This window comes from Tiliqua scincoides, chromosome 1 (assembly GCF_035046505.1).
Source record: "Tiliqua scincoides isolate rTilSci1 chromosome 1, rTilSci1.hap2, whole genome shotgun sequence".
NCBI classification, from domain to species: domain Eukaryota; kingdom Metazoa; phylum Chordata; class Lepidosauria; order Squamata; family Scincidae; genus Tiliqua; species Tiliqua scincoides.
In genome coordinates, this window is record NC_089821.1 from 135,866,431 (window position 1) to 135,885,796 (window position 19,366).

The 19,366-nt window shown below is 46.0% G+C and overlaps 1 protein-coding gene and 1 pseudogene across 3 annotated transcripts in view; both read left to right on the forward strand.

Annotated features, from left to right (window-relative positions):
- The window catches only part of CYP39A1 (cytochrome P450 family 39 subfamily A member 1), a 37,267-nt gene that overhangs the window by 11,104 nt on the left and 6,797 nt on the right, over window positions 1-19,366 (forward strand). For all 3 annotated transcript variants that reach the window (XM_066635346.1, XM_066635512.1, XM_066635431.1), the window contains 8 exons: window positions 3,520-3,694; window positions 5,518-5,667; window positions 11,662-11,755; window positions 12,853-12,951; window positions 14,065-14,155; window positions 16,110-16,243; window positions 18,143-18,238; window positions 18,830-18,918. In XM_066635346.1, the coding sequence (XP_066491443.1) occupies window positions 3,520-3,694; window positions 5,518-5,667; window positions 11,662-11,755; window positions 12,853-12,951; window positions 14,065-14,155; window positions 16,110-16,243; window positions 18,143-18,238; window positions 18,830-18,918 (928 nt within the window). The remainder of the gene's footprint in view (window positions 1-3,519; window positions 3,695-5,517; window positions 5,668-11,661; window positions 11,756-12,852; window positions 12,952-14,064; window positions 14,156-16,109; window positions 16,244-18,142; window positions 18,239-18,829; window positions 18,919-19,366) is intronic.
- Window positions 11,201-11,320, forward strand: LOC136637671 (5S ribosomal RNA; annotated as a pseudogene).

Here is a 19,366-nt window from a genome sequence, read left to right on the forward strand (position 1 = left end):
TAATTAGTTATATTTATCTCTTTGCATAATTTCCTCCCCTCTTTTTGGTTTCCACAGGGCCAGGTCTAGCCATCTTGAGGGTGGAGTCATACTCTCCCCCATTCAAAGGCACAGCAGCTGTATCAATGGCTGAGGTCGTTCCCCCCCCCCCCCACTGTCAGCCATGGCAGAGGAGGCTCCAGAACTCAGGCCTTCTAAGCTTCCCAATGTAGACTCCAGGTCTACCCCATTGGTAGTGATGCCACTGAGTGGCAGGCAGTGATTTACAGCGCAATCCAGACCTTCATTTAGTCCTTTGTGCCGGCCTAGGAGGGTCACAAATGTGCTGTAAGGACGTTTGCGCCCCCTCAAGAGTCGGCTAGGCCAGTGCGCGGAGGTGTGCTGGCCTGCGGAGGCTGACTTCAGCTTTCGTGCCAACAGAGGGATTGAGCCTTGCATTGGTCGAGCTTGGTCAATGCAAGGCTCTGGGGAGGGTGTGGAGGAGGTGGGGAGGAGACAGGAGGGAGGCAATTTGGGGCAGGGGTAGGGTAGGCAGTGAGCAGCCCCGGGGCAGGTGGGTGAGGAGCAGGAGGCGGGACTGGAATCTGTTATGCCAGATCCCACCCCTCATTTCCGGGGAGCTTGGAGCGGCCTCCTGAGGTGGCACAAGTTTGAGGAGACCCATTGGGACCAGGGTGGCTTACTCGGAGGTAAGGGAAAAAGTTTCCCCTTACCTCTGGCTGAGCCACTTTGGGCACCTTTCTCCACTGGATACAGCGCAAGCTGCTTGGCCTGCCTGTTCTAGCGCAGGATAGGATTGCGCCCTTAGTCACTGTGGGGAATGGGTAAGGCCGCAGTACTGTATACACTTCCCTGGAGTAAATCCCACTGAATTCACTTACATCCGAGTAAACATGCATAGGATTTTGCTGTAAGTAGAATTAGTGAAGGAGTGGGCACCAGTGCTAGAGAGGAGGAGCAGCTTCCTTTTTCCCCATTGCAAAAGAAGCATAAAAGATAATTCACTTTCTCCAGTGGAGGTCGAACTTGTCAGTGTACTCTTATCTTCTCCCCATGGCCTTTGTTAATGTGAAGGTCTCATCTGAACAATGTGAAGGTCTAATCTGAACAAGGCTCAACTCTTGGCCCAACCTACTTCCTCCTTTGGGTTTGTTTGTGTGCATGTGTGGAGCTCCTCAGAGATACAAATTTCATAAAAAAATAATTGTTAAAAGAAAGAATGATACAAAGCCTGATGTTTCAGTCATAATTGGACTGAGTTTTAATCCAATCACAACTTGGTGTGGAACATGGGGGGGGGGGGGAAGGTAAGGATAAGCCCTAAAAAAATCAGCAAATTACAGTGCTTGCTTAGCTAATGGCAGCCACTAGATGGTGATGCAGTGTACATTACGCTGATTTTGCATATGCATCGGAAAGGACTCATACTATGGAAAATGGAAATGGAGATAATGCAGTACTTTCCTGTATCACAATATTCATATTGGCAAGGCCTGCCTTTATTTATTTTTTCTTTTGTACAGTGTTCGGTTGATTGCTGTACTTCTGTCATCACATCATCACCAAAGGGACAGTTTCTGTGATGCTGCATGCAGAGGTGCCTCAAAAGAGCCTATTGCCTTTTCTTCTAAACTTAATGCACTTCTGGGTAGTCATCAGCCTGGGAACACACATGTGTATGCAGGAAAAGGAATTTGGATAGGAGTTTAACATAGTTAAGCCTGGGCTTTCTCCATGTCGTTCTCATAAATGACATGTGATTTCTTGCTGGCTTGCTTTTCAGTGCAAAATCCTTAGTTGCTTATGAACACCATATTGAAGCAGCACTGTTGCCTAAATAAACCCATGTTGCAGATCTGAATAAGTGTACAAGAAACACAACCCGGCCCCATGATTCACGTGAACAATATGTTGCTTGATAGCTGGCATGTTTTAACTCAAACACGTTACAAAAGGAGCAGACATTAAAACAAGGAAGGGCGCAATCCTAACCCGCGCTAGAGCAGGCAAGCCAGGAGGCTTGCGCTGCATCCAACGTGGGATTGCAGTGAGCAGCAGCTCAGCCACGGGCAAGGGGAAGCTCTTCCCCTTACCTGTGGGTAAGGGCTGCTGTCCCTATGGGTCTCCTCGGACCTGCGCCACCTCTGGACGCCTTCGCCCCGGGGATGGGGGTTGGGATATGGCATAACTGCCGGGTCCCAGCCCCGCCCCCAGCTCCCCGCATGCCGGCCCCCGGGCCCGCCCTCCCCCCACCCAGTAAAGCCCCCTCCCCACCCCCCACGCCTACCTTTGCTGCTTATGTTGGCGCACTTGTGCCGACACAAGCAGCGGTGCAGGAGCCGCGGTGGAGGCTTCTGCCTCCCTCTGCGTGTCGGCGCCTAAGGAGGCGCAAACGTACTTTAGGCATGTTTGCGACCCTCCAGGGCCACCTATCATCATTGCCGGTTAGAATTGCGCCTGAAGTCTAATTTTGCCAGAACGTATTAACTAAGACTTGATGTTTCTGGTTCCTCACATATTTCTGTGCCTTGCATAAAGAATTATCTCACTCCAAAGACAACTTGAGATATAGAAACAGAACCCATACAGGCTGGGCTTTTTTTCAAGGGCTTACTATCTGTTGAGTTGATTTGGGATTTTCTTAGCTTTTGATTTGGTTTCACTGTGTTGTGGTTGCTGTAAAATTTTTGTTGTTTATTGGGTTGTTGGCCACATTAAGAAAAGTGAGATACATATCTGAGAAACGTGAGATATATGTATCCTAAAATAAATACTTTATAGTACTTATTTTTGGAGTAACTTTAAAGCTTAGGGCCAGAATGTGCATAATGAGTGAGATCAGGAGGTGTCCTCTGCTAGTGGAACTTTTGTGCAGACAGAAGGATATTGTATAAGGTTATTATGTGGAGAAAGTGACCTGTCTTCTAGAATAGTCCTTATGCTACCGAAATATGTTGTGCAACATGTCACACAGCTTTTTTCACAAGCTGCAAAGCTCCTCTTCTGCTAGCAGTTGCATTTCTACCACTGAAATGTGTCCTGTGAGCATCTCCAAGTATGCCACCCAGCATGTTTGATGTATGTGTATTTGTATGTAGTCTGGCCTGCGTATGTTTAAAATTATAAGTAGCAGCCACAGGGTGGATCAGGACTACAGTACACAGGAGGGGGCTTAACTGTTTCTCTTTTCACAATAGTCCTGACAAAAATGGTTCCCTGAAACTGTTCTTTGCTTTGAAAGGAAAGCACCACTAGTACCAATGAGAGCTTCCCCCCCCCCCCCCAAGCATCATAGAACCTTTGGCACCATGATTTTTGTCATGGTGTCATGACCATGGTGTCAGGGGAAAGGATTAACCCCTCATTCTGTACTCTCAGACCTGATTCTTCTCCCCACCCCCATGGCTGCTGTTTATGATTCAAACAATTACCCGTAATACAGAGGTGTGGACAATTTTTTTAATGTAATTTGTCACTAATTTTCCTAAGTTTAAAAAAAAACAACTTTTTATTTTAAAGCTTCAATTCCTGAAGAAGTCTTTTACAAGAATAGGAATAAGCTTTATATGTTGTTGAAAGGAAGACTGTCTGCCTCTGCTCTGTATCCGCTGTCTAGCAGTCTTTGTAAGGACTTACAGAAACACATGGAGGATTTAGGTCCTGAGGGAACAGAGGAGCTCAGAGACCTGGTAAGGTAGGTAGATATGAGATTAGATGATATGGTATGGATTGCTATTTTTTTATTTAAATGACAATTCCAATTAAAAATAATGATTTAGTATAAACCCTTGAGGAGTAAGGGACATAAACCATAAGGCAGGGCTTCTCAAACCGGGGTGCTATGATGCCCTAGCCCGAGGGCCCTGAACTCTTCTTCCTTAAGGGGCGTGGGTGTGGGGCATCACTAAGGGGGCTGCAGGGACTGGCATGCACTTACCAGTCCCTGCAGCAGCCTCCCAGAGCTGCAGGGAGCTTTCACAACCCTCTGCAGGGCACCCCAGCCTTCAAAAAGTGAAAGCGGAATGATAGTGCTCCGCCTCAGGTTTGCAATCGCTCCGCTTGCACTTTCTAAGACATGGGGAACTCTGAGGAGTGTTGCGCAGGGCTCCCCGCACCCTTGGGAGGCAGGGATTGGTAAGTGCATGCCAGTCCCTGCAACCCCCGTAGCGACACGGTCCTGGGGATCGCATCACTGCCTTCCCCCCGCCGCAGCTGCTTTCCCTGCTCCCCCGCAATGACTCCCTGTGAGTTTGAGAACCGCTGCCATAAGGAGTAAGGGACACAAACTTGAACCCAACAAATTGGTACCTTACAAGATGTTGTTTCCTCTTGTGATATATCTAGTACAGTTAAAGCTGTGTTTTCTGACGCTCACAGGGAATGGAGCTTGGTTAATCATATATGCTGGTTAATTGTGCAACCCAATGAAAAAGCATGATCTACTACATTAAAAAAGCATGAATGACGAGAACAAATGTGGATGTCATTAAAAAGTATGAATAATACAAAGAAGCATAACATGAATGAACAACTTCCACAAGTGCTGGAAAATGGTGCTGGATGGCTGTTGGAAATTTGCCGCTAAGATGAAGAAGGTGTATTGAGAAGGTTAACTACCAGTTAACCAAGTTTTCTGGTTTTTAAAGGGCCAGATGACACAGGTTTTACTGTAATGTATTTCTAGTGGTTAATTTGTTTAAGAAATCTTTATCCCACCCTTTTGCCTCATGCAGGCAACCAGGCAGCTCTCAACAACACCTATTATTATTGTTGTTGTTGTTGATTTTATATTCTGTTCTATCCCGTGGGCTCAGGGCAGCTTATGATAGTTTTTGTACATGTTAGAAAACTGTGTTAGGGCCCAAGGGGGGAAAAAATTGTTTGGGGGATTAAAATAAGCCAAATTAATTAAAAAAATGATAAATATTAAAAGAAAAGAATGGCTCAGAACTCTGTCCAGTTTAGTTCTCCGGAGGAGCAAAAAGGATTATGTCTTCTTATGCCCAGGATCGCTGCTGAATCACAGCTCGGTTCTGAGCTGCCCGGCACCCATAATGGCTGCCACTGCATCCTGAGCATGCCAAGGCAGCTACTGGTGGCTTCCGACATCTCCTCAGGAGAAAGGGACATTTGTCCCCTTCCCTGCTGTGGATTCAGTGGAGCTGAGCCGGTCCCGCCCCCTCCTGCCCCCCCTGCCCCCTTCTCCCCACCCTCCCCCACCTCAGAATACCTCCCCCCACACCCCCACTCACCTCTCTGCCGCCCGGAGCTTGCCTGAAGTTCCAGCAGTGGTCCTCTGTCCACTGGCCAGTGCTTGCTCAGCACAGGCCCATTACTAAAAACGCACGGATGTGTGAATGTCCCACACATCCATCCCATGTCCACAGAAAGGGAACAGTAGAAAATCTTGCCTATTTTTACTTCTGTCTCAAGATCAATACAGCAACAAGTATCTGTACCAAGCAGGTTATAAAATTGTCTCTTTGGTCAACAGCTGTTGTTTTTCTTTCATTGCAGACATATCATGTTTCCAGCAGCAGCGAAAATCCTGTTTGGAAAAGACTTTTTTCTGACATTCAAGAATAATGTCAAAGAGTTGGAAGAGCATTTTCAGGACTATGATGATGGTTTTGAATACGGCACCCAGCTCCCTGCATGCTTTATGAAGTATAGAATTGGTGTTTCTTTCTTACAGTTTGGTGGGCTGACATTGCAACAAATAATTTTGTCTTCTGCAAAATCAGGGGAATTGATTAGTTTAGGGCGCAATCCAGTCCTTTCCAGCACTGGCATAGCTGTGCCAGTGGGACATGTGCTGCATCCTGTAGTTGGGGGGGAAATCATGGAGGTCTCCTCAAGGTAAGGGAATGTTTGTTACTTTACCTCAGAGTTGCATTGCCCTTACCCCAGTGCTGGAAAGTTGGTTAGGACTGCACCCTTAGTGTGACTTGTTGAACCTCTTTGGAATTGTAGCAGATGCTTGGCCTAAATCTAGTCTCAGCACTAGAAACAAAAGCCAGTGCAGTTCTTGCTGAGAATTTTTCAAACTATAATGGTGCAATCGTTCACCAAAGTTGCACCAATGGCTCTGCTACATGTCATTTTGTAAGACTGTTCAGCACAAAGGGGGAGAGGAAAGCAAGGGCCCAGTCAACTCCATGCTGGTGCAGGTCTCCTACACCAGTGTTCATAGAAACTCCAGCAGCCCACCAGTTGTATGGTGGTGGCCTGTTGTCATTCTGAAGTACAAAGAGCGAATTGCTGCACATACCCAGCTGCAATGCTGGCCAGAGGAGCACCTCCTCCAGAGTGAAGCACCCCCAGGGAGTGGGGTAGGTACAGCTCCAAAGAGAAGAGACTGCTAGCCTCCTCACGCCCATAGGAATGAACACCACAGCTACGGACAAAACTGCCCACCATGGGGAGATGCTCCAATGACACCCCCATAAACACGCATGCATGTACACGAACACGCGACACAAGTATGCCGCAGCATTCCTCTCTGCAAGAACTATTGTGGGGCGGACAACAAGGAGACAAAAGCAAAGAACCGCTAGGATACCCAGCATGCAGATTTTGTCCTCTTATGCCACTCAAACACACACTTCCAAGAAAGGTTTCACTGCAGTAGGTCAAGGGAAGGAAGCTGGCACCCTTGGAAGATGGCAGCCATGTGAAGTAAACAAAGAAGTCTGTCTGTAGCAAAAGTATGAGTCACAGTGAGTATAGTATGTTCACCAACTAGAAGGAGCAGTTTTTCCAGGAGAGAGGCAGAGGTGAGCCATAAACAGCTTAAACAGCATTCAACTAAGCCAGGGTGCTGGTATCCCACAGTACAGAAGGTCAGGCTGTGAGCCTGTGTGGAGATAGGTAGAGCCATGAGATATCTTGGTGGAATCACTCTCCCTCACTAAGTATGCATCCCAAGCCAGAGAACAGGTGGGGCTGATGCTGTTTTCTATTCCTTGTTTCTATTCCTTGAATCCTGCAGGGATTCCTTCATCCCCACAGGCAGCTATCCCACAGGTGAGGCATCATGTAGACCCCAAGGGATGTCCACAGCCTACCTGACTGCAATGAGCAGTGTGTACCCAGTGACAGCTTAGCAAGATTGCTGACTTAGGGCCCAATCCTATCCAATTTTCTGGTGCTGATGCAGCTGTGTCAATGGGACGTGCACTGCACCCTGTGGTGGGGAGGCACTTACAGTGGCCTCCTATACATATGGGAACTTTTGTTCCCTTAACTCGGGGCTGCCTTGCGGCTGCACTGGTGCTAGAAAGTTGGATAGAATTGGGCCCTTACTTTTTCTAGTCAGGCCTCTGTGGCTTTGCAAACTCCATGGCAGACCGTGAACCAGCTGGTGCAGCCAGACCTCACTGGTACCTGCAGCTTTTCTGGATAACATGCAATGGCACAACAGCCCTGCTGGGAGGAGATGGTGGGCAACCACACTTGTGTGTTTCTGTTTCAAATGCTGCTTTGTCACTAATACAGTTCAATACAATTTTTGACTAGTTCCAGAAGCATCACTGGGGTTTGCATCACCCCCAGGTGCAAGAGCTCATTGTATCACCCCCATGATGGACTTCCTCCCGTACCAGACCATACAGTATAACAATATTATACACACAACCTAAATGCAATGGCATCACCCCCATTAACTTTATTAATTTGTTTGTTTAAATATATAACTGTACAGGTCACTCAACAAATCAGTAACCAGCAAAAAAACCTGTGGCCAACTTGATAATACACAACTGAATAGAAGTTCCAGTATTCGCTTTGATACATGGGAATGAGAGCTGACTCATACTGACATCTTATTAGTTCCTTGCTGCGTCATAATAATATCTCATTGACTTTTGGACCAATCAGCTTCATTAGTCAGTTTTGAGTTTGGAAAATCCACTTTTTGTTACATAAGGCAGTTGTGTTTTCCTTTTCTGGTTATCTGTCTATAACTTTTGATAGAATACAGATATTTCAGTGCAGTTTGTTTCACTACATTCAGCATTAAAATATGCGTCAAATGATATGTACCATGATGGTATCATTCAAAAATACCATGATTTCAACAGTTTTGGCCAGTAGTGGTGTCACCCCCCTCTGAGTTCATCACCCAGTGTGGTTTATACCCCCTGTACTTCCCTAACCAACTAACTGACTGAAATACCCTTGTCTCTTCATTAGCAGATAGGAATCCTTCTCACCTTGGTTGTTTCTTACCTTAACTGGCCTCAGAGTAGGACTCTGCAGGGGGAAAGACCTTTCTACTCAGAGGGCCTGTATCATCCTCTGGTCTTGGGGACATGGCCGTGAGTTCCTGTTCTCTGCTACTGAAGTGTATGGCCGTCAGAGGGGTGAAGTAGGCAGCATAGCCACACTAGCACGTAGCAGTGATATTGTAAAGGGCATGGGGTGTGTGTGTGTGTGTGTGTGTGGGTGGGTGGGTGGCTTTGGCTATCTGGATGGGTTGCTGCAGTAGGCACATGCCGGCAAGATTGGCCCATGCAGCACTAAGGTCCATGTACTACATTATCCCAACCAGGTGTGTCAGTTGGCAGTGATGCAAGATCTTCATTGTGAGATGAGGTGCACTTTGCTTGCCCTCCTGTAGCTGAATGGTTAGAGAGCAGTTTGGGGAGTAACTGATGTGGGTTCTGGGCCTACCATGGGTATTTCTAACCAGTCAAGCAAAAACCTTGCTGCGTACAGCAGCTCGCTTGGCTGGGCTCAAACCATCTTGGCTGGCACCAAGCCTGCTTTTTTATGTAGGGAGTATCATGCTTTGCTGGAGTACTGTTGAGGATCCCCTTGTGCTTTGTCCCAACTTCCCTCCCCTCCCCAGAAGTTTCCTTCTTTTTTAATTTTTATTAATTTTTTAATTATTTTCTAACATAAAAACAAAAACAAATATTTTTGTTGTTGTTGGCAACCTTCAGTCTCAAAAGACTATGGTATCGCGCTCTGAAAGGTGGTTCTGGAACAGCATCTAGTGTGGCTGAAAAGGCCGATTTGGGAGTGACAATCCCTTCCACACTGGGAGCAAGTGCAGTCTGTCCCTGGCCTGTCTCCCTGGCTATGGGCCTTCCTTCTTTGCCTCTTAGCCTCAGACTGTTGGCCAAGTGTCTCTTCAAACTGGGAAAGGCCATGTTGCACAGCCTGCCTCCAAGCGGGCCGCTCAGAGGCCAGGGTTTCCCACTTGTTGAGGTCCACTCCTAAGGCCTTCAGATCCCTCTTGCAGATGTCCTTGTATCGCAGCTGTGGTCTACCTGTAGGGCGCTTTCCTTGCACGAGTTCTCCATAGAGGAGATCCTTTGGGATCCGGCCATCATCCATTCTCACGACATGACCGAGCCAACGCAGGCGTCTCTGTTTCAGTAGTGCATAAATGCTAGGGATTCCAGCACGTTCCAGGCCTGTGTTGTTTGAAACTTTGTCCTGCCAGGTGATGCCGAGAATACATTGGAGGCAGCGCATGTGGAAAGCATTCAGTTTCCTCTCCTGTTGTGAGTGAAGAGTCCATGACTCGCTGCAGTACAGAAGTGTACTCAGGACGCAAGCTCTGTAGACCTGGATCTTGGTATGTTCCATCAGCTTCTTGTTGGACCAGACTCTCTTTGTGAGTTTGGAAAACGTGGTAGCTGCTTTACCGATGCATTTGTTTAGCTCGGTATCGAGAGAAAGAGTGTCGGAGATCATTGAGCCAAGGTACACAAAGTCATGGACAACCTCCAGTTCATGTGCAGAGATTGTAATGCAGGGAGGTGAGTCCACATCCTGAACCATGACCTGTGGACTGACAACAAATTTTGGACTGGCAACAAATATAAACAAACACATAACAAACACAAACTCAATACACAACACACACAAAATTAATTTAAAAAAAAAGTGAAAAAAGAAGGTTCCTTCTGGCCTCTGCGGGGGCTTGAATTCTCACCACAGAGAGACTTGCATTTCTTTCAGATGGCTGCCCTCTTCCAAGGGAGCTCTATTTCTACCTTTGCTCTGCACTGTTTGAAAAGATATTTTTTGAATGCCTGGGTTTGTGTAAGTGGGATAAAAGAGCCTGAACCCTGGCTGTGGGGATTGCTAGCAGTCCTTTGCTTTTTCCCCTTTGCTGCTAATGCCACAGAAGCTTGTGTAGGGGTGGGGATGCTTTGGCCCCCTTGTGTCATGTTGTGCTGTGCATGTGTGTGTGTTGTGTCCTTAATGCATCTCCCCATGGTTGGTTGTGGTGCCTGTTGCTATATTGCTCATTCCTAATGGCTGGTGGCTACTTGTTGGCCCCCTGCCTGCCCCCTGTTTGATTCACCCTAGTTGTCAGCACTAGGGCTGGGTGGATGTGGTAGTTGACTTACTTGAACATTGTACAGTGATACACTCAGGCCTGGGGGCGGGGCAGAGTGCAAAATCCCTGGGGTCAGGCCATGACAAAACAAATGATACAGTACAAAACAATTACAAAATAAATGTGGGGACATCAGTTTCAGCCTATCCAAGGCTACATTTCCACTACAGCTTTAATCCACTTTCAAATGCCACCCAGTTCTCTTCCATAAGCACCAACATGTACTGTATTAGTACAATTAAAACATGGGAAAATGAAACTCACACCTTCACAGTAGAACTACTCAGCCCCAGTAGTAGGTCACCCAGTTCAGTTCATAGAATTCCCAACCCCAATAGTAATAGCTTCACCCCTTCTTCTAGTTTAGTGTGTATCTAGTATGCATGGCACTGGATCAAGTCTACATGTGTTTTGGGATTGTCTGAAGGTGAAATTAACACATGTAGACTTGATCCAATGCCACGCGTTCCAGACACACACCAAACTAGAAGAAGGGGTGGAGCTTACTATTGGGGCTGGGAATTCTGTGAACTGGGTGGCATACTACTGGGGCCTAATAGTTGTGCTCTGAAGGTGTGACTACAACAGTATGGAGTACAAATCTGGAGCACAGAAGTGAAAAGAAAACGGGAAAAATGAAGAAGCAAAAAAAAGTCCAGTCAAGTTTATTCAACTTGGATTTGTTTCAAAATTAGCACATGGTGATGAGGAAGATAGTGAAAGCCAGTCATTGGATGCCCTTGCATTATTAGAAGAGCAAAAAGCAGATGAGGAGGACTTTTAGAAAGAAAGAAATGCAGTAGCACTACTCAAAGTATCCCATTCTGATCAACGTTTTCATTAGTTAGCAGCAACTGTTACCCTGCACATGCCCGATCTCATCTGATCTCGGAAGCTAAGCAGGGTCAGACCTGGTTAGTACTTGGATGGGAGACTGCATGGGAATACCAGGTGCTGTAGGCTTATACCATAGTCTTTCAAGACTGAAGGTTGCCAACCATGTTTTCATTTAGTTTCAGTCTTGCTCATGCCAAGTAAAAACTGTCAATTAAAAACTTGTTTTAAAAAGGTAGTAACGTCTGGTTTTTAGAAAAATTTATGAAGGGGGGGGCACCAATCAGGCATCTTGCCCTGGGCCCAGTGCCAGCTCTTAAGGGCCCTGAATGCACCAGCATCCCGCCAATGACATACTGTGTTGTCCTGATGCTGCACTGATGCTGCTCCATAACTGACAGGCTCTGTTGGGTTTTTGATGGGCAGTGCTTTATGTACAGTATTTTAACAGATTTTTGTTTTTCCCATAGAAAATGGTCAAAATCCAAACAGTGGCTCCTGGAAAAGTTCAAAGAAGTGGTGTTGTATGCAGAGAGAACTAGCCCTTCAGAAAGCCATCATAAGGTAAACTCTTCATAAAGCTATTGATATTCTTATCATTTATAAAGTTCCTAATATTGTGCTGGACTTTGTATGAATTAAAGACAAAAATAAATCCCTTCCAATGATTTCAGAAAGCAAGGTTTCAGAAAAACCTTGGGCCTCCAACCAAAAACTAACACTACTTTCTGAACTCTCCACACCACACTGTTTGTTAGCCTCTTGTAGACCAATCCTAACCAACATTCCAGCACCAGTGCAACTGTAAGGCAGCCCTGAGGAGGCCTCTGTGTGGCTGTCTCCCTTACCGCAGGATGCAGTGTGCATCCTGGCACAACTGCATTGGTACTGTGAAGCAGGACCTATGAGAGGAATTTTATTGGGGGGGGGGTTACAAAGTTTCTTTTGGGCCCCTTCCCCAAGGGGGAGGGAGGCAATAGGGGCAGGCAGAATGGGGGGGCAAAATAGGGCAGGGGGAGGGTGCTAACAGCCACAATAGTCTTTGGAGCCCAGGTCTACTAGGCTTCTTGATGCAGAGCCCAGGTCTACCCAACCATGCAGCACTGGCAGCTAGATAAAGTAATATGGAAAACCAAACACACTCCTAAGTCTCTCTAAAATCTTTGAAGTTTATAAAATCCATTGCAGAAAATTAGCATCTTTGTATTTGGGTTCATAGTAGAATGGACCAAAATGAATTTCTGTAGCAGCTGGAGCCCCACAGCTGTGTCCCTGAGCTTCTATACACTCCTTCATGGTTATGGAATTCACAAGCCAGACAGCTAATGAGGTAGGCCAGTTTCCTCCCAGATTTGACACTGTGTTAAGGAGGCTCATGGTTACATTCCTGAGTCTGATGTGTATGACTTTCAGCAGTTAACGTTGCATGCCTGTGGTTATGCCCCAGCATCATGCACAGGCAGTGAGTTCGGATGAGATAGGAAAATGTCAGATTCCAGGAACTTTCTGGGTCCCCTCCTTTGACTGCTGGGCCCCCTTTCTGATCCTGGGCCCCCTTCTCCTAGGCCCTGCTGTGAAGTTAGTTAGGACTGGGCTGTCAATGTATGTTATTTTCATTTAGTTGTTGTTTATTTTTGTTTTTCTTCTTTTGTTTATACCAGACCATCCTACAGCATATCCTGGACAGTTTGAATGAAAAAGAGTACAGTGCTAATTATGGTGTTTTATTCCTCTGGGCCTCTCAAGCTAATGCAATTCCTGTAAGTAGGAGGCTAGAAAATAGGTCCTTCAATCAAGAAACTGAACGTGAACATGATGATGAACAAATCTACTGCTCATGACTGAAGCCCACACTGGAGGCACTGCTCTGTGGAAGGGAGTGGTTGGCAACCTTCAGTCTTGAAAGACTATGGTATAAGCCTATAGCACCTGGTATTCCCAGGTGGTCTCCCATCCAAGTACTAACCAGGCCTGACCCTGCTTAGCTTCCAAGACCAGGCGAGATCAGGCATTAAATTGTTGAATATCTGCTGTCCTGACCCTTGCTGGGTTGTAGAACTTGAGTGAAAACAAGAGATAGACTGATGCGTTCTTATATCAGAATCCGCAGCAGTCCGTATTGGGGGGCTGGAGAGGCAAGGCTGGCAGGGCCTAAGTCAGAGAGCAACTTGTTCTTTCAGTATCAGTCTGGAACCTGGTGAGAGCTGAAATGCTAGCGCAGGGAGATATGTGTTGTGGGTCCCATCTTCCTGGAAGAGATCAACCCTCAGTCAAAGTAGCAGTAATCTCTTCTAAGTTGTGCACTCTGGTGAGACTGATGCCTATGGTTCTGGAAGAACAACAAACATAGCCTACCTGAAGCTTAAGGGGTTTCTGGGGGAGACGTTACTAGTACCAGAAAATGTTGGCAAGGAAATTTTCTTGGGAGGGGGGACATAAAGGACTTTTCCTCATCTTCACCTGAGGAAATCTGGGCAAGAGAGGTTGCCTCAGTGGCTATTTCCCAAGATGGACCAGAGTGATTCTTCTGGGTCCTGAGCATTTTGTCTCAGAACTCTTAAAAATGCTATGCAACTTGTTGAGGCTACGCAAGATATGAGGCTATTACTGAAAGCGGCATCCTAGGGTCATCTGCTTCCTCTTTTCTGTAACATGTTGTAAAGGAAATAATTTCTACTGGGGAATGGAGAGAGTAGAACTCTCCCATTCCTTGCCCCTTGCTCTTAGGAAACCAGCCAGCGCTGAGCTATGGGACCAGAAGTCGGTGCTTAATTCTTCTACAGAAATCAATAGAACCTAAAAGTTCTTAGCTTTGTCTGCACCATGTTTGGATAGTTTAACCATTCTAGTAGTTTCCTTCTTTTCTTTTTCAGGTTTCATTCTGGACACTTGCACTTATTCTGTCTCACTCTTCCATTTACAAAAATATAATGAAGGAGCTAGAATCTCTTTATGGCAAACCAGGTAAATAAGCCCAAATACCTGACCATGGCATTGTGCTAAAAATGTAAAGCAATTCATTTCACTCTGAACAATCTACTCCATTTTTGTCCATGGCAGACCTGACAAGATGTTAAATGAATCTACATTTAAAACGCTCAAGTTGCAGCAGTATGCAGACAGGGCTGCAGCATGGAAGTGGCAGTGTTGGATATCCTGTTTCTCTGTTGAAAATTTCTGCTTCTTTGAAATTGCTGTTTAACTCTGAAAGTGCCATTGTAGCAAATGGCTACCTTTGAAGTTGAACAGTAGGTTCAGGGAGATTTTCAGCAGGAAACAAGTGTGGAAGTAAAGGGTTAAAAACCCCTATGCTGCACCCCCAACTCAGATCAGAGCCTTAGAGTAAAAACAAGCACATAATGAGACAAAAACATGTGACATTATGTCTAGTTGGTCCTTATTCTTGCTAATTTAGCCTTTGGTTTCAAGTTTTAGAAAAATAAAGAAAGTTTGGATTTGGCGCTTGTGTCAGAGTTGCCTTACACATCACAGAAATATGCGTACCCAGGGTAGATGGCTGTGTGTATAGGCACCGAAACATCACACTAGGACAGTGGTATTCAAATTGGGTGTTGCGATGCCCCAGCCTGTGGGTCCTGGCCTCTGCCCCCTTAAAGGATGGGGGCAGCCGGGAGACAGGGGGAAGGCAGCGGCGTGATCCTGCGGATCCGGAGATGCACTTGCCCAAGCCTCCTGCAGCCTCCCGGGGGTGTGGGGAGCCCTGCGCAACCTTCGGCAGGGCTCCCCAGGTCAGGAAAAGTGAAAGCTGAGCGATCGCGCCCCGCTCCGCAAAACCGGAAGTGTAGCACAATCGCTCCACTTTCCCTTCTGACAGGCCTGCAGGGACTGGGGTGCACCCTCCAGTCCCTGCAGCAGCCTTCCCTGTGTGTGGGGAGCCCTGCGCGAGTGCCTGCAGGGCATCCCAAGTCAGGGAAAGGGAAAGTGGGCGATCGCGTTCCGCTTCCGCTTTTGCAGAGGCAGAGTAGATCGCTCCACTCTCCCTTTCCCTGACCTGGGGCGCCCTGCAGGCGCTTGCGCAGGGCTCCCCGCACACAGTGACAGCTGCTGCAGGGACTGGAGGGTGCACCCCAGTCCCTGCAGCCCTGTCAGAAGGGAAAGTGGAGCGATTGTTTACCTGAGTGACGCGATCCTGGGGATCGCATCGCTGCCTTCCCCCTGTCCCTGCTGCCTCCCCCTCCCTGCCCAAACAAAGACTTACTGCGGGTTTCAAACTCCCTGAGAGTTTGAAAACCACAGCAATAGGACCCAATTTACATGTGTCAGTATCTATGCCAATAAAGGTTCTACTACTACTACTACTACTACTACTACTACTACTACTACTACTACTACTACTACATGTGTCAGTCAATACAGTATGTGTTGGACGTAATTTAAGAATAAGATGCTGATTTCAGGGCTAAGGCTCTTGTTTACAAAAATCCAGGCTTTGTCATCTCCAGGTACATCTTGGTATTGAAGTAGATATGTGCTTTAACCATACTCCTTCTGGAGTTGGGATGGATCTCCCAACATATGTCTTAAGGACTCTGTCAGTAAAAAATAAAATGGAAATTGAGCATAACACTACATGCTTGCCTGAAACACCAGATCTTGCCTTCCTTCCTACTGGCCTTCCTACTGTTGTCTGAGAAAGCAAGCAAGGCTTGACTGGTGTATTTGCTCTGTACCGGGGAGGGGGGAGGGTAAATTATTGCTTTTCAGCTGTTGTGGCATTTCATTTTCCCCACAAATCTATACAGTAGTTGTTCCTTCTTCCCTGCATTATGTGTTCCCTATGGTATTTTGCCCTTCCCATTCCTAATCCTGTCTCCCATGACTGAATATTCAACCGAAAGACAAAGGTATGGGAGAGCTTGCTAAAATTCAATAATAATATTGTATGCAACTTCTGCAGGTAAAGAAAACATCAAAATATCTGAAGATGACCTTAAGAAGCTCCAGTTTATCAAGTGGTGCATTTTGGAAGCCTTGCGATTAAGAGCTCCAGGTGCTATTAACAAGAAAGTTATGAATCCCATTAAAATTCTGGTGAGGTTTGACTGTAGTAATGTCTATAATCTTCAAAATGAATAAATTACTCAGTGTATAAAATTGTAATCCCCTCCCCAAATGCACAGCTTCTTTTGCTTGATGGTCACTAGGTTAGATGGCTTTAAAAAGGGATTGGACCACTTCATGCCTGTTTATCAATGGCAGGGTTGGCTTTAGGAAATGCAGAGCTCCAGGTTCACAGCCAAGGTCTGTAGAGTCTTAGAGATATAAATAAAATTTATTAGACTTTATATCTTTATGGTAGAATGGAAAGCAATCAAAATATGTGCATGTGAGCTAATGGACCAAATGGATCTAAGCACATTTTAATATAAAATTGCATTCATGTAAACCTATAAGTAAACAAACCACATGTATCAGTTGCCTCTGAAAAATGAATCATTACAAAACCACTCATTTTAGTGACTGAAATGATTTAATAACAGTATTTACTTTTTATTTTTACTCTAGTGTGAGGGCCTCTTAGGCGCAGGGTCCAATTGGTCTGATTGGCTCAAAGCCAGCTATAATCAGTCATTCTGTGCTCCCTCCAGGTTCAGCAGCAATCTGCTTCTGAATACCTGTTGCAGGGGAGCAGTAGCAGGAGAGAGGTATGTCTTTCTCTCCTGCTTGTGAGCTTTTCAGAGGCAGCCAGTGGGTCACTGTGGGAATTAGTATACTGGACTAGATGGGCCTTTACCAAGACTTTTCTTATGTTCTTCAATTAATGATTGCCTGGCACTGTCTTCAACTTTCTTTCTTTCTTTTTTTAACAATTTTGTTAAGAACAAATAAAAAGAAAAATTAAAAGGTAAAGATATTGCAAGTTGTGTGGCAAGTGCGGAGATCTTGATCGACAATTCTTTGTTCGACTACAAAATCATACAGCATGTTAATTATCAGATCTTAAACAGTCTATTACTGTACTGAAAAGTACATTTTCAAAACCAAAGAAAAAAGAGAAAAAAATAAAAATTAAATTCCTTATTTACAGCCCAGTCCTGAGCTGCGTGGGGCGCCCAGCCCTGGCGGCACCAAGAACGGCTACCGCTGGATCCTGTGTGCCCCAGGCTACTGCGGGTGGCACCTCTGGAGAAGGGAACTTTCATCCCCTTCTTCCGGCTAAGGGAAGCAGTCCTGCAATGGGGCTACTTACTTTACCGCCGACCTAAAGGTCAGCGGTAAAGTAAAGGCATTTGTGTAGGGCGCCGAGCCCCACACAAATGCCTTGGATCAGGTGGAGCAGAGCTCTCCGTCCCTCCCCCGGCACACCTCCTGCCTGCCCCCTCCCCGCCCCGCCTCCCTGGCACGCCTCCCCTGCCCTCTCTCTGCCCCCTGCCGGCCTCCCTCCTCCCTGGAACGCCTCCTCCCCACCCCAGCATACCATGCCGTGGCTCGGCGGTCCATGAGACTGCCGAGCGACAGAAGCCGGACACCCGCCCTGCGCTAGCCCGGCACTGGGCTAGCAGGGGCAGTAGCCTGGTGGTGAGGCTCACAAATGTGCCTTACAGCACATTTGGATAGTGCGCGGCGTCACAAAGCTGCGGCACCGAGCCCAGGATTGGGCTCTTACTCATCAAATCCATAGGTTATTTGGCCCATTTCCCCCTCCACGTGCAGGCGGTCTATAGATGTTTTCCAATTGTCCATAACTGTCTTCAACTTTCTTATTGAAGAAGATGAGGGATGCCAAAGTGGGTGGCATGTTGAAGTTTATGGTATATAGTAGCATCCAAGAAACATCAATGAATGACTTCAGTGAAAACCATTGAAGGGACCTTGGAGAAAAACTATATTCTCTGCAATTGTCTACTGAACCATGTGTTTGTAATGATCAGTTTTGTTGACACTGAAATTGCATATTTGTATTCTTAAAATGTGTACTCTTCCCTTTAGGATTTCACCATCCCTGCTGGTGACCTGTTGCTATTGTCACCATACTGGATTCATAGGAACCCAAAATATTTTCCAGAACCTCAGATGTTCAAACCAGTAAGTGGAAGCCATTTGTTTTTTTTCCCCTTTGATATGGAGTATGCAGTTTAGTATCCCTGTGGTATGGTTTGTGGATATTGTTTCTACATATCCTTTGCCTTGGGAGTCTGGAGATCCTTTGCCCATGGGCTCTTCATTCATGTTTTCTGCCCTCTGGACTTTTGACCTGGTTTGCAATTCAAATGGCACTCTTTCTTTCCTATTTGTCTTCCGTCTCTATCATTCTTCTGGTTGTTTGCCTGGTAAAAGGTAGTCGGTTGTCCATTTTGGCCACTAATGTCAAGCTCCCTTGACACCTCCTCAAGGCCTGGTACTGGGGGAATGCACCCCCATCCCTGATGTTATGCCACTGCATCATCATGATTCTTGGGATTGCAAGAGAAGCTTATGAGCTGTATATAACAGCACTTGTGACTACATATTGTCTCCCTGCTATACTTAAGACTCTCCAAGTTAGTTTTTATTATATATTTTAAAAACTGAATAGGGTAGCTTCTTACACAAGGATTAACTGTACAATGTCATTTATAGTTTGAGAAATAATGTTATGTGAAGCTGATTTAGAACATGTAAACTTTCTTCCCACAGGATCGTTGGAAAGAAGCAAATTTAGAGAAGAATGCTTTCTTGGAAGGCTTTGTGGCATTTGGAGGAGGAACACACCAGTGTCCGGGAAGGTCAGTGAAGCAGCTGGAGTTTATTCTGCACCCTTCAGAGATAAACAACTCTCCTGCTTCTTTTCAAAGTCCCATAGATTGGTGGTTTCCAAACATTTTAGCACTGGGATCCACTTTTTAAAACAATCTATCGTAACTTGGTAGACAAAAAAAAAAAAGAGATATAGAAATTTTTTATTTAATAATAACAATAACAAATAAATTATTAATCAATAATTATTGGGGTCCTGTGCTCCCAAGGCTGCAGGAGACCTTACATATAGTATGTATGTGTAGACTTTGCTAGACCCTCCCTAGAAATTGAGTTCAAGTCAACCTTTACAGTCAACCTTTACAGACCAGACGGCTGAACTGGAGAGCAAGATGTGCAGTTATAGACTTCCAGACCAGGCAAAAGGCTGAAGCTGGGTTCACATGTGATCTATGGCATACCAATTACTAGAGAGAA